General features: G+C 43.1%; 1 protein-coding gene across 1 annotated transcript; it reads left to right on the top strand.

Moving 5' to 3' along the window:
- The first annotated feature begins 1,224 nt into the window (after positions 1-1,224).
- On the top strand, positions 1,225-5,425 carry C2H11orf97 (chromosome 2 C11orf97 homolog). Its single transcript, XM_068395333.1, has 3 exons — positions 1,225-1,687; positions 2,317-2,421; positions 5,286-5,425. Exons 1-3 carry the CDS (start codon positions 1,225-1,227, stop codon positions 5,423-5,425), a joined length of 708 nt encoding a protein of 235 aa, XP_068251434.1.
- Positions 5,426-15,834: the final 10,409 nt, after the last annotated feature.

Here is a 15,834-nt window from a genome sequence, read left to right as displayed (position 1 = left end):
TCTGAACTATGAATGGTAAAGGATGATTTTTAATGCTTATTATTTTGCAAGTTTGGTTTCAGGACATCTGTGGAAGATGAATATGCTTTGAAACACATCAAGGAAAAATAAAGAAATGGATTACATCATGCATTTGTGTAACTAGACTTGGTTTGTGTCTTATAAATTCTCCCTACTGTATGCAAAGTCTTGACTTCAAGGAAGCTACTGCGGGGAAAAGCTCCTGGCCAGGCGAGCGGAACAGCTTCCCCGTGTGCCAGCTGGCAGCATTATCTGTTGACTACTGTAATTGCCAGCTGCTCTTGTTTCTCAAAACTTTTAACAGTGGCAAAACAAGGAGAGTCAAGTCTACTTCAGTCCTATAAACAGCATCTCAAGATGCCTCACTTTTCATAAAGTGTTATTAAAACCAAGCTAGTACTTTTGAATATTAGTAGATCTACATCATCCATCCGTTGTGTTCAGTTTTGGGCTGCTCACTACAAGAAAAACATTGAGGTGCTGGAGCGTGTCCAAAGAAGGGCAACGAAGCTGGTGAAGGGTCTAGAGCACAAGTCTTCTGAGGAGCAGCTGAGGGAACTGGGGTTGTTCAGTCTAGAGAAAGAGAGGCTCAGGGGAGACCTTATTGCTCTCTACAGCTACCCAAAAGGAGGTTGTAGCGAGGCAGGTGTCAGTCTCTTCTCCCAGGTAACAAGTGATAGGATGAGAGGAAACAGCCTCAAGCTGTGCCAGGGGAGGGTTAGACTGGATATCAGGAAAAATTTCTTCACTGAAAGGGTTATCAAACACTGGAACAGGCTGCCCAGGGAAGTGGTGGAGTCACCATCCCTGAAGGTCTTTAAAAGACATGTAGATGTGGTGCTTAGGGACATGGTTTAGTGGTGGACTTGGCAGTGCTGGGTTAACAGTTAGACTTCATGATCTTAAAGTTCCTTTCCAACCAAAACAATTCTATGATTTTATGATCTAGTTACACTGGAGTCTTCTGTCTTTATTTCCATCAGTCCGCCATTGCCTCAGGGGAGGAGGACAAGGCATCCTTTGACAAGGCAGGCCAGTGGCAACACCCCACAGGGGTACAAAAGGTTCATGACGTGTGTGCCCGCTGTCCAGCGCGGTAACACTGCCTGTCACAAATGAGAGGCTGTTGATACCTTGAACAGAACCGTTAACGATACCTAAAGCAGTCACCCATCCTGTGCCCCAAGCAGGCATGAAGTGGCCATGGCCTGCTGTCCCCTGGGGATGGCAACTGGCCATACCCTGCCTCGGAGGTGCCCCCGTTGTTACTCCTGGCCTGTGGAAGGGGTAAAACACCCCAACTGTGCCTTGAAGTGGCGGACCCGGCCTGCCCCCCTCGGCACCAGGCTGCGGGAGCAGGTGGTCTCCGTCCCTCAGGCTCTCGCGTCCCCGCCGCGGGGCAGCCCCAACATGGCGGAGGGCGGGCACCTGCTCTGCCCCGCGGCCCGCCCCGCCGGGGCGCCGGGCCCCGCCGCTACGCTCCCTCCTGCGGGCGGCGGGGCAGGGCCGGACCGCCCCCGCCCGCCCCCGCTCCTCTGGCAACCGGCTGTTACCTGCCCGGGCGCGGTGGCGGCCGTGAGGGCGGCGAACGCGGAGCAGCCGGCGGTGGCGGCCGAGGAGGCGGGCAGCGATGTCTGCGGCGAGGCGGCGGCAGGCGGGCAGCCCTGTGAGCGCGGCGGGCCCGCGGTCCGGCGGCGAGGCCCGCCTCACCGGACTCTGTCCCCCTTCCTCCCCCGCACCCCCCTCGGGGGAGCCGAGCCTTCCCCGCTGATGCCCCGCGGCCCCCATGCTCGGTGGCCCCTCGCCTCCCCCGGCCCCGCACAGCCCACCACGGCAGGGGTGTGGGCAGTGCCCTGTCAGGCACGGACTCGCCTGCTGCCATGAGGTGCCCTGATCCCTCTGCAGCTCCTTGGAGGTCTCCTTCAGCCAGGACATCTCCTTGGGGACCTCCTCCGTGCGCGGCCCTCCCTTGGGTTGTTGGCCATGGGGAGGCACGGTGGCCACGTCTCGCCAAGCGCCCTGGGGTGGCCTTTGCTCCTGCATGGCTGAGCCCCCTCACCGCGCTGCAGCCCACCTGCGCTCCCCTCTTAGATCTACCCACCGCGGTCCTGTCGTAAGGAATCGCTTCATGTTGGGGAGGAGGGTCTGGCTGAACACTACCACATATTTGTAGATGGTTTCTCTTCAACTGTATTAAAGACAGAGCAGCATAAAATGACATTACATTTGGCAGAGCATGTTAGCGTTCAAGGGGTTTAAAATAACCTGTTCTTTTGTAATATGTTTTACTAACAGGGAAGAAATTTGTATACGTTGAGCCATCTAGGAGAGTTAAAGAAATACTTGAAGAAGAGCTTTCTTTTTGGAAAGAAGCATGCCATGTTAAACACCCAGCTGCAGGTAATCCTCCTCCTCAGCAAATGGCAAGTGTTGGTCAGGGCAAATGAAATGTACATTGTTTTAAGGAACTGTGGCAAAATTATTATTTTAAAAAAACATCCCAGAAGATTTATGTAATAGCCTGGGGAACATTTAGAAACAGAAGAATTGCATATAGTCTTTATTACTTTTTTTTTTTTTTAGTCTGAAATTACAGGACCATAGAGAACATGGATAATTCCGTATGATCTATCAGTTTAATAAAACAGAAACAAATGCCAAGCACTAGGAAGGTTTTGTTACCTTTTTCTTCGAGAGAAGTGCTGTAGTTATTAGAATACTTTGTCTCCTTCTGCTGTTCAAAACTGAAGTTGGTGTTGAGAAGAATGAGTTGAGGTAAGAATGATAAGGGTAAATAAAGGACAGGAAAACAGTGAAAACAATCAGAAAATTAGTCTGTTTAGGCAGCTTAAAGGTTATGGAGAAACTTAATTAGAGTAGGCAAATGAAGAAATGGAAGTCTAAGAGGGAACAAGGTGTTCCGTCTAGCTAAACTATTAAAAAGTTCTGAGAACTAGAGGTAAAAATGAGATAAGATCAGAGTAGAAATAATTAGTGTTTTTTAACAAAAAGAGAACTTAATGCTGGAATAATTTAACAAAGATCACTTAGATTCACCATTTTTAATACACACTTTAAATATTTTGCACTTACTTAAACTGTTAGCCCTGGTCCAAGCTCATCTGCTAGTCTTGGTGCAGGATTGAGCCTGAAGCCATGTGACCCATGTAAGACAAAACTTCCATTTTGTTGGTGGTCTCTTGCAGCCATAAGATCTAGTAATCTAACTGTAGAAAACTAATTTTCAGAAGTTTATAATGTTTAGGGATAGATCATCTTATCTGGTTGACTACAAGGTCTTACTGCCTTTATCAGCCAAGCCACTGTATTTTATTAGGTACCTCTCTGTATAGTCCACTGAGTGAAGCTGGTTATTCCACAGCTTCCCTCATTAGTTTGTTCTAGTGGTTGGTGTTTAAAAAAAAAAAAAAAAGCCTGATTAATAATTTGGATTTGCATGATTCAGCTCCTTGCTTTTCTTGGATATATAATAGTGCCTTTTTTAGTATCCAGGATTTTTTTCCAGAGAAGGTATATACACATATTTGGTTTTGGCTCTTTGTGGTCTCACCAATTGCTTTGCTTCCTCTTTTAAAATGTGAATACCAAATCTGATCATGGTATTTCAGTGTTTGTATCACTAGGAGTCTGTAGAGAACCATTACTTATTTTAGAGCTACATTAGAACTAACGTTAGCACTAGGACCTTGAACTGTTTGTCAACTGTTACTCCTAAATCCATGATGCGTTTGCTCCATAATAGACAGTTCCCATTCTGTAGCCCCACATGCGCTTCCATAGAGTAAAGCTATTCCTTAGTTATATTAAGCTGCATTTTGTTGGAATAAGCCTGCCACTATATCTCCTAATCATGACATCCTCCACAAATTGTAATAAGAGCATTTTTGCCTTGTTTCCAAATTTGGAAAATTTTGAAAGAAGTCTTTATGTTTTTTCTTACGTAGCATTGAGACTCAAAGTCTAAACTCACTCAAAATGAATATAAAAAAGTTGGATTCACAGACAAAAGTGTACATAAGCTAGGTGATGTAATCAGTATCCTGTCAGAGGTAAAGACCGTTTGACCTGCAACTCCATTACTGTGATTAGGCTCCACAGGCAATTACAGCACACACCTGCACATGAGTGACTTAGGTGGGCTCTGTTTATAGTAAATGGGGAGCAAAAGGCACTTTGAAAACATAATTCTTCTGACTTGTCCTGGACATCTACCGTTGCATGTGTCGTGCTCAAAAAGTGCCTCTTCTTTTCCTGTTGACTGTAAAGGGGTTCTGGACCAGTATCTGCATTGCAGATGTTAACAGTGGTCTGCTCAATCTGCTCATGTGTCTAATGTTACTAAGAGCTGAACACAACGGTATTTCACTGCGTTCATCTGCCAATGGATCACAATTGTCTAGAATATTTCAGTTTGATTGTATGAATGGATGCTACCACATATGTTCTCATGATTTCTGGGGAGTCCCCCAATGAAAAGTATGTTACAAAGGCTTCAAGTACTAAAGATAATATAGAAACACTACAAAAATATTAATTACAGGAATGTATAATATGGATGTATAATAAGCTCAATGTATAAATAGCATGTATAGCATAACAATGCTATGTATAATAAGGACAAATAGATGTTGATGTACAGATTATTCAGCAAGTACCTAGTTCCTTTTTCATCTGTATGCATCTGGAGAATGAGAGATGCTCCCTAAGTGGCCTGGGCTCTGATAAACAACAGTTGTTAGGTTGGATGGTTACTGATTTACACACAGTTTAGATGATTAATAAGTTTATTGTTTTACATATATTAGATAATTAGTAAATTGTAACCTTTCCACAAAATGAATTAGCTTTTTTGTTTTGTTGTGGTTGTGGTGGTTTTGGTTTGGTTTTGGTTTTTTTTTTGTGGGGGGGTGAGGTTTTTTGACCAATAAATCACTCTGGATGCATCGATGGTATGACTGCTTCTTATACGTTATAGATCAGCTGCATCCTGCCTCAGTGAGGAGCCTGGTAGTGCTAAGCTGTTCTACAGACAGCAGAGAGCATTGTATACCTTTAGCAATCTGAATTGCTTTCTGAAATGTCAATCTCTTTTCATTAACTATGGAGGAAGATTATAGTGTTCTGCTTAACTGCTTCTAATTATGTATAGACCAAAGGGACTGTCTTTTAAAAAAGTTACATTTATTCTAGAACAAGTTGAAGTAATCAGTTATAACGGTATTATTTTGACAAATTATTAACAGTGGCTCTGGAAGAAATTTGGAATGTGAAAAAGAATTTCTCCACTGGAAGCCTGAAACCAGTGTCACAGAACAAAAACGATTTACTTTTACAGCCTCAATTCTACTCAAGGCATGCAGGAATGAAAAGTAAGAGTCAATAATAAGAAACTTTCAGTATAACACCTCATTTTAAAATTGCAGGATTATATTATTTTATAATTCATAGACATCTCACAGAAGCGTTTTGTTCAATGCTATTTTTTCATCAGATTACCTATATGGTCTTATAGTAATCACCACTGGGCATCTTTTTGCAGAGCTAACCCATCTCTTCCTTTAGTAAGTAGCCAACAGACTTGAAATCTTCGCGTATGAAACTTGTTTAGGACTGCTGTGTTGAGTCACCCTCTTTCATATTCTGAAACTTGTTGTAAGCATGTGGAATAATCACTTGTTTTCTACTGATGAGTGCTGAGTGTTGTTTTTGTGTGGATAATGAACCCTACTTGCCTTTCTTAACATCCAGCCTTAACTAATTCAAATGTTTGGAAAAGTCTTCCAACCTCCTGAAGAGATTGATCTAGGCACCATTGCAGGCATTTTAGCATTTGCCTGCAATGGTCAGCTGGCGCTCTGGGGCATGTATTTCTTTCTTTACAGTCAGTGGAGTGTGGCTTTTGTGGAGCAGATCTGTTCCTTATGAGCTGGTGGATTTTAGCATAGTCATCTTCTCAATGTGCCCACCTTCTCTCTTTCAGTGAAACGTATTAACTTTGTAGTGGAGGGTAAAAGCTTCCAATTCTAAAGAAACAGACTTCATTAGCTTTGTTACAGGAATATTGTTAGTGCCATGAGCTTGCAGAATATATGAACTCAGCATATTTTGCTATGAAATGAAGCTCCTTCCCATGTTCTTGCGGGCTAGTGGTTTAAAAATACAGCTAGCTGCATGACTAGCACCTCTTTCTTCCAATCTTTATCTTGTGAGCTCTGGAGATAGTGGCATCTTAGGTACACCAGCAGCATGAGTTAAGTTATTGCTAGTATAAGAAGCATTTAACCAGTACAGCCTTCTGCCACGCTGCCTTTACGCTAGAGAGAGTACTTGTAGGAACATTTTGTTTATAGAGCAGGCCTAATCTATGCCAGGTATTAACTGCAGTCACTCATGGTATGTACTTAATCAAAGAAAATTTTAGCCACACCATAGAAAATACAACCAAAGAATGCCCCAGAGTTTGGAGACGTGGGCATAATTTTAAAACTCATGTACCTGAGGCTTCTAGTGAAGGCATGCACTTTTCAGTGATCCTGATCTCTGTTTTCTGTTAAGATCCGTGAGGGAAGAACAGCTTTAAAACAAAGCAGTTTATTCAAATTGATTTAGGTGCTGAAATGTATGGGCTCTGTTGGTTTTTCTTTGGGAATTTGGATGTACCTTCATTCCTAAAAACTGCTGCTACAGACAAGCTCTCCTCACTAGGCATACTGCCTGTCTTGCAGCAGGATAGGCGGGTAACATGAGAGAAGGGGTGGCAGAAAAGACACAAGACAGGAGAAAAACTGGAAGCAATCTGGCTTCAGCTCCTGTAGTCACCAAACCATTTGCATTCACACACCCTCTTCTGTGTAAGGGTCTGGGGAAGAAACGACGTGGTAATATACTGACTGAGATGGAATAAGTACAGGCTATGGAGATAGACAAAGAAGAAGCGGGGTTTCTAGGAAGAAGATGAACCTACTGTGTTTAGTGTCAGAAGGAAAGGCACCACCAGAAGGAAAAGGAAGAAGCACAGACAAGGGGAATGAAAGAGGAGACACAACAGAATGTCGGGAATTCCTGAAGGGAACTGGAGAGAGGAGAACACAGTTCAGCAACGCAGGGTAACTGAAATAAATGAAGGAAAAAGATGTAGGAGAAATAAGTAGAAGAGACAAAAAGAAAAAAAATATATACCCATATATATATACCCATGATGCTGAATTTACTGAAGTTAATGCATCCATTTTTGCTTTTCACATTTACTGCCTTTCCCTAAATGTGACTAGTGGTTTGGGGGGCTCACTATGTGGTGTCTCATCCATCCTTACCGCAGATTGTGTTTTTTTTGCAGATTGCTGAACTTTAGTGCTGTGAAGACCTGAGCCTGTTGTGATGTGTCAAATGAAACACCAAAATCTAGCTGCTTTTAGAGATGTAGATCGGTTTCTAAGATGTCGAAGTTCTGCTTGGATAGGTACCTATTTCCTCTTTGATTTTTTATTCATGTCCTCATACTACTTTTTACCCCATGTTGTAGTAGCCAAATCTGATCCATATTTCAGCCAGTGATGAAGATGTCACAATGCAAAGATAACAAAATGTTCTTGCTGACAAAAACCTGCTACTGTGAAACTTGATGTTTTCATAGGCCTCTCTGTTCCAAAGTGATCCTAAGTTCCAGCAGAAGTTTGTGAGGTAATTGAAGACGTGCCTTAAAATGCCTTCAGCTGGTCCATTGATTAAACTGAGTAGTTCATAAGCCAAGAGTTTGTGATTTGATATCTAGCCTGATGTAATAAAAGTTTAACATAAATAAGCCTGTGATGTCTCTATATATGTAAGAGTTATTATAGTGTCAAAGAACCACAGAGGCAGCATGGAACCTGCAATAACTTGTCACTTAACTCTCACTCTTAACCATTATTACAGTGAGGTAATACCAAATGATCGTTAGTTTGTTTTGTATTATCACACCACTTAGGAGACAAATGTGGATCCTTCTAGGTACTGCATAAAACCAGAACAAAAGATAGCTTTGAAAGGTCATGGATGATTGGAGAAGGTACCAGAGACAGGAGTGACATTTGCAGGTACGGAACAGCTTCAGTGCTCTGGTAGCAGACAAGAGGCTGGAAGCTGTCTCCAGCAAAGCGTCTGAGCTGGCTGAGCTGGAGCCATGCAGGAGGAAGTGAAGAGTGATAGTAGTTGGAGACTCCCTGCTGAGGGAGATGGAAGTTCCTATTTGCTGCCCCAATGTGCTGTCTGGGGAGGTTTGTTGAGGGGCTGAGACCTGGGAAGATGTGGAGAGTGTGCCGAGTCTTGTCTGGGCGTCAGACTTTTACTCCCTGCTGCTCTTTCACATGGTCACCAATGATACGGCCAGGGGAGACATGGAGCCTATCAAGCATGACTACATTGCTGTAGGGCGAGTCAAATACATAGGTGCCCAAGTGGTTTCTCCTCAATCCTACTGGTGAGGGGGTAGGCTTGAGGAATAGATGGATCCTGTGGGTCAACTATTGTTTGCACAGCTGGTGCTGAAAATGAGGAGTTGGCTTTTATGACTACGGGATGTCCCCTCTTTGAGGACTAAGAACTGCTAGGAAGAGATGAGGTACACCTCAACAAGTGGGGCAAAAGCTGTGTTTGTACCTTATCTAGAAGGATCCATAGTTGTTTCCTAAGTGCTGTGATAGCACAAGAAATACATAGCAGTGATCATTTGCCTGGCCAACCCGGGGAGGAGAACTATAAGTAGGAGTGACAGAGGAGGGAGATGACAACCGACAATCAAGTGAGGAGGTGGTGGACCAGGCTGGTAGGCATGATATTTCCCATCTTCATGTTTAACAATCTAACTTAATGATCAGTCTTTGCCATATTTCTAGAATAATTATAGCACATTCTTTTCCAAATTAATAGTACTTAGCACTTACCCTACAGTTTTCATTGCCAGAATTCTTCCCAGAAATCCTTCCAGCACGTTTGTGGGATAAACAAGTCTTACTGTCTTTTTAAAGAAGGGAATTGTATTGTACAGTGAAAAAAAAATGAACTAGGACTGATGGATAATTTAAAATCAGAGATGAAGAGTTCCTTATTCCCAGTGCTAACATAGACTGATAATTCACATGTTTCCTAAGGTGTGATCCTCAGAGGTGGAAATGGCATTTGATTCTCTCAGATCCTACAGAAGTATCTAAACCACACTGAATATTGTTAAAAAGGAAGAGTCTCAGTGACAACTTTGTGAAGCTAGACTTTGTTTTCCTTTGCTTTTTTTTACAGTTACCTGTGAATGAAATGAGATGTTTGGTTTTTGATTGTCTGGAACTCTTCTCCGACACTAAAAGCTTGGGTTTATTTTTATATTAGTGAGAAGGGGAAAAAAAACGCTTAGCTGGCTCCAAGCCAACTCTTTTCAGCATTGCCATTTGACTTTTAAATGAAAAAATTATTGGCACTGAAAATTGCACCTGAGGCACTGGAGGAGTAACTGCTTTTGAAAACGTTATTCTCACTTTTTAGATGCAAATTTGATCATGAACCACACAATGATGTTTGAAAAACACTGGGTTTTCAGATAAAGGCTTTGATTAAGCTTGTTGCATCTCAGTTCTGCTCCTTGCTTCATTTTTATTCTACTCCCCTCCCCCTGCTTTCTCATTCTTAGTAATTTTTTTTTCATGATCTTGTTTTAAAATTTTCCAAATGAAGAAACTTTCTAGGTCTATCCTGGATTCCTGCACTAGCTCAGTTTTGCTACAACAAAGGCAGATTTGTGAATCTCATTTGTGCCTTTGGTCCCTCTTCCTTTTTGCGCAACCTTGTACAACAGAGAGATGTCTTTTAAATCTTTTCTACTGAATATTTTATTTCAGTTACAAGGCTTGGGTCGTTCTTAGGCAGTCTGATATATTCATGTTCATGACCTTTTTATGTCTCTCATCTTTCATTTGAATAAAACTAAGCAATTTGTTTAAATATAACTGCATAATATTATAATAATGGTATTAATATTACTATGTTTGTAATATATTTATAATGTTTTATGAAATGGGGTTTTGGGTTATTTAAATTAACTGTGCTCACATTTTAACATAGTGATTTTTTACTGTCTAACTCTTCAGCAGCAACCCTTTCTCTTAGTTTTTTAATATTATTTCATTTCCAAACTAAACTGCTGTTTTGAAAGACAAATATTATAGAATCATAGAATCACAGAATGGTTTGGGTTGGAAGGGACCTTAAAGATCATCTAGTTCCAACCCCCCTGCCACGGGCAGGGACACCTTCCACTAGACCAGGTTGCTCAAAGCCCCATCCAACCTGGCCTTGAACACTGCCAGGGAGGGGGCATCCACAGCTTCTCTGGGCAACCTGGGCCAGTGTCTCACCACCCTCACAGTCAAGAATTTCTTCCTAATATCTAATCTAAATCTACGCTCTTTCAGTTTAAAACTGTTCCCCCTCATCCTATCACTACAGGCCCTTGTAAAAAGTCCCTCTCCAGCTTTCCTGTAGGCCCCTTTAGGTACTGGAAGGCTGCTGTAAGGTCTCCCCAGAGCCTTCTCTTCTCCAGGCTGAACAGCCCCAACTCTCTCAGCCTGTCTTCATAGGAGAGGTGCTCCAGCCCTCTGATCATCTTTGTGGTCCTCCTCTGGACTTGCTCCAACAGCTCCATGTCCTTCTTATGTTGGGGACCCCAGAGCTGAACGCAGCACTGCAGGTGGGGTCTCACGACAGCAGAGTAGAGGGGCAGAATCACCTCCCTCAACCTGCTGGCCACGCTGCTTTTGATGCAGCCCAGGATACGGTTGGCCTTCTGGCTGCAAGCACACATTACTGGCTCATGTTGAACTTCTCGTCAACCATCACCCCCAATTCCTTCTCTTCAGGGTTGCTCTCAATCCATTATCTGCGCAGTGTATGTTATCCTTGTTTCCATGTATTAATAACAGTGGCATCTTTCAAAGGCTACATCTACATTGTTAAGCAATGAAGCACAACAGGAGGGGGGCAAGTTATTAAAGCAATTGGTGTTGAGAGCCCCATAATTAGACTATTCATGGCTTAGGAGATTTACTTCAAACTAGAGCTAGTCTCATCTCCTGGACTGAAATGTCACCTCGATGCTTGAGGTTCAAAGATGTTCGAAGAAAAGCTCTAGCACAGACCCTTGCCCTCTGGCCTGGGGGATGCTCATGGGGTAAAATGAGAGCATCAGAGCTGGTTGCACATCACTGCCCCTGCCACTGTTGCTGTGTAAGATGCAGTCCAGTGCTCCAAAAACCAAGGAAAATTGAAATCCGTGGTAACTGCTAACAAATATCCATAGAGCCAAATTCGGACTTGCTGGTACACACACACATGTCAAAGTATCTGAGGATCATGTGATTTTAGTAGGAAAGTTTTCTGCTCTGATTTGGCCTCTGGCCTATACTGGTGAACAACAAAGATGTGTGCTGCAATGGAAGGTCAAAGAGCGTCCTGGGACAGGATCCTCCATCCACAGTATGCACAGCACATTTGTTCATGCCTGTGCCTTGACCTGGAAATGTTGACTTTACATAGTTTTAATCCAACCCTGCTCACAGCCACAAGCGGAACCATAGCCAGTCAGAATATTGTAACATCACATTTGCCGCATGTGCAATAACATGGGCTTGTCCATCCAGAAGCTGTTCATCCAATGAGGCAGGCATCAGCTTTCAACTGAATTTTTTTATCTCTGGTCATATTTCAGAATTTTAAACTTCCAAGCAGACAGATCATAATCCTGAGTATGAAACACCAGGTAATCAAATTGCAGGCATTTAAACTTTATACTAAAATACAGCGTGCAATTTATACAGAACAGAACTTTTATCACTCTTTTTCATACAGGATTTAGGTTCTTACTTGGCAAAAATCTTGTGTTGAAAACATGGGGACTATTTATGAAGAAGAGATTTCAAAGTCATTCTTAGTGTCATTTTGGTACCAGATAGCAGCCTGCTACTCTTTGAAGCTAATCATGTTTTCTTAGGATAAAAAACTCCACAGGGTTTCCCTGGTTGACAGTGTCTGGCTTGATAGCTGTGGCTGAAAATACAACCACATCTTGCAGTACCTTTTAAACTGTGTTTGCAAGACAGTTGACAAATAACTTCAAAGACTTTTCTAGGCTTAAATACTTCTCAAGGGTGACAAAAGAGAGTGAGTCAGAGTAGAAGAGGAAGCCAGCTGGGAAGCTCTAGGCAAAAACATTTACTGCTGTTAGAAATGGCAAACATTTGACCTTCAAATAAGCAAAATATTTTTTATTTTGTAACAACAGGTTCATTACTAACAGCCAGCATTTTATTTTAAATTCCTGACTATCAGCAACAGTGGAGCTGACTGTGGTTTCCACAGAGCAGTTAAACCACAGTTCCCCAGTTTGTGTATATAGTACCAAGAAGTCTGTGTGGTCCTCGGTCCACAGAGCTATCTCCTGGGATGGTTTACCTCCAAAGCAGACAAAACCAGGTGTGTTTCCTCTGGAAGGTCTGCAGGCATCTGGTAGCACTACTCAACCTTCATCATGTTGTACTTCCGAGTGACATCTGTGGAGTATTTCCCAAGTCAGAGGAACAAAGCTGCTTGACAAAACCCTACCAGTGCAGAGTAGCTGATTGTGATCATGCCACGGACACACTGTGTCTTACGGCAGAAATGAGGCAAACTGGAGCTGACGTGGGTTACTGCCAGGCTGGGATTTCTTCTCATGAAGAGAAATGAGACATTAAAAAGGAGAGAGAAATCCCTCACCTACACACAGGTCTGAGGACACCTGACTTCTAACCCTGGTCCTGACAGTGGGGTCACTCCCTGTATCCCTCACTGTACAGCAACACACCACGTCTTGCTTGTAAGTTTACTACACCAAAATTTCTAGGAGCCTGGTAGAGTCTTAGTTGAAGACACACCTATCATTACTTTCAGGAGTGTCTATGATGAATATCTAACTAAAATATATATTGAGAGGAGTTTGAAAAACACATAGCGATAGCAAAACAATTGCATCTGTAATTTGTAAAAATTCTACAATATGCCTTGAAAATAGGTTTCCTCATGCTGTAGATACAAATTCTATAAAGACTTTTGAACTAGTGGACTCCTCACTACTGTGAGCAGTGTAGAGCTGCACATTTACCTGATGGTGTGTTGATGAATATAGAAAGCCTTGTTTTGATCTCATGCTAAATAATTCAACAGATTTCTTCCTGTATGACAAAAGTCTTAAAATAGGTGCCATTGCAATGCAGCTGAACATCGTGCTGAAGTTCCACTGTGGGACTGCAAAAAAATGAAAAGTAACTGGCCAACTCTTGCTATTAATCTTCACAAGGAAAGCACATATATTGTTTTTCAAATTTGTTACTACTTGGCTCAACACTTCCATGTTGAGTTGTCCTGAAACATTTTAATAAACCCTGAATGAATGCCAACAGTTTTGTTGACTTTACCATTTGCAGGATCAGGCCTGGCATCGTCAATGTAATTGGCTGGGCTTTGGAATTGGAATGTCTTAGCATCAAATCTTCAAGCAATGGAAGTGGAAACTTGACTAGACAAGGACTCTTCCAAAGTGATACATCAATGCTGAAATTTAAGCCCCTGAAGGAACATAAGAACTGCCATTGCAGCTGATACAATCAAATTTATGGAGTGAATCAGAATTCCACAAAATTCAGTTGAGCTCTCCTGCTGACTTTCATGGGTCCCAAATTTCTCACGTTGTCTGCAGAAATGGCTAAAATTACTAATAGTACAGCTTTTGGACCACTTTGGATCCTTAATTAAGGCAGACTAGGGATTGTGCTTGTTTTAGGTAGTGTTCATCGTATTGGATGGATTCTGGATTGATTCTAGGTAGAGCTCATGCCCTCAGAGGATTTGACTCTCCCTTAGCATTGTATTTCTACATTTGTTTGCGGTTTTCTACTGCAGTAAAATAATTTTCCCAGATTCCCATTTTGTGATTAAAATCAGTGTTATTTGCAAGACAGGTCCTATGTTTATTGCACTAAGATTTTTTTGCTACTATTGGCTAGCACACTATTTTGCAAACAATACTAAATTAGAAAGTGAGGTTGACATCCTGGCTTGTACAACTTCAGTTCAGAGAGGCCTTGATAAACTTGGAGTGAGCCAACAGAAACCTTGGGAAGTTCAGCAAGGAGAAGGAGCAAGTTTTGTGTGTGGAGCAGAAAACAGGCTGGGAACTGGCTGTCTGGTAAACAACCACGCTGGAAGGGACCTGGGGGCTATATGAACATCAAGCTGAATATGAGCTCTCCTTGAAAATAAAGCAAGCCCCGGGCTAGGCAACATCAGAAGTACGTCCAGCAGGTTGAGGAAAGTAATTATACTCCACTGGTGAAGCAGCACCTGGAATACTGTCTCCAGTTTCCAGCCTCCCAGTTCCAGAAGGATTTTGAGAACATGGTCCAGTGGAAGGCTGCCAAGATGACGAGACACCCTACAGCACACAAGCTAAGAGGAGAGGTTGAGGGAAGTGGTCTTGTTTAGTCATGTGAAGAGGAGGTGATGGGATGATTTAATGGGAGCCAGCAACTACCTGAAGGTAAGTTATGAAGATGATGAAGCCACTCTCTTTGGATATAAGAAGGGACAACAGCCACAAATTACAGGTTGGAAGGTTCAGGGATAGATGTTAGGGAAACATTCTTCACCGAGAGGGTGGTGCAGCCCTGGGAAAGGCTGCCAGAGGTGTTGTGGAGTCTCTGTTCTTGAATTAAATCCAGTTGGTGCCCAGTCACAAGTGGTGTTCCCCAGGGCTCAGTATTTGGGCCAGTTGTCTTTAATATCTTTATCAATGATCTGGATGAGGGGATCGAGTGCACCCTCAGTAAGTTTGCAGATGACACCAAGTTGGGCAGGAGTGTTGATCTGCTGGAGGGTAGGAAGGGTCTGCAGAGGGATCTGGACAGGCTGGATCGATGGGCCAAGGCCAACTGTATGAGGTTCAACAAGGCCAAGTGTTGGGTCCTGCATTATATGGGTCCCACATTCTATGGGTCCCATGCAACACTACGGGCTTGGGGAAGAGTGGCTGGAAAGCTGCCCAGCGGAAAAGGACCTGGGGGTGTTGGTCGGTGGCTGGCTGAATATGAGCCAGCAGTGTGCCCAGGTGGCCAAGAAGGCCAACAGCATCCTGTCTTGTATCAGAAATAGTGTGGCCAGCAGGACTAGGGAAGTGATTGTCCCCCTGTACTCGGCACTGGTGAGGCTGCACCTCGAGTACTGTGTTCAGTACCCTCACTACAAGACAGACATTGAGGTGCTGGAGTGAGTCCAAAGAAGGGCAACGAAGCTGGTGAAGGGTCTAGAGCACAAGTCTTAGAGGAGCGTCTGAGGGAACTGGGGTTGTTTAGCCTGGAGAAAAGGAGACTCAGGGGAGACCTTATCGCTCTCTACAACTACCTGAAAGGAGGCTGTAGTGAGGTCGTGTCAGTCTCTTCTCCCAGGTAACAAGCGACAGGATGAGAGGAAATGGCCTCAAGTTGTGCCAGGGGAGGGTTAGATTGGATATCAGAAAAAATTTCTTCAGTGAAAGGGTTGTCAAGCATTGGAACAGGCTGCCCAGGGAAGTGGTGGAGTCACCATCCTTGGAGGTATTTAAAAGATGAGTAGACGTGGTGCTTAGGGACATGGTTTAGTGGTGGACTTGGCAGTGTGAGGTTAACAGTTGGATTTGATGAGCTTAAAGGTCCTTTCCAACCAAAACGATTCTACTATTCTATGATTAATATTTTCAAC

The sequence above is a fragment of the Nyctibius grandis genome, chromosome 2 (assembly GCF_013368605.1).
Source record: "Nyctibius grandis isolate bNycGra1 chromosome 2, bNycGra1.pri, whole genome shotgun sequence".
NCBI classification, from domain to species: Eukaryota; Metazoa; Chordata; class Aves; order Nyctibiiformes; family Nyctibiidae; genus Nyctibius; species Nyctibius grandis.
This window is presented reverse-complemented; position numbering and strand designations above follow the sequence as displayed.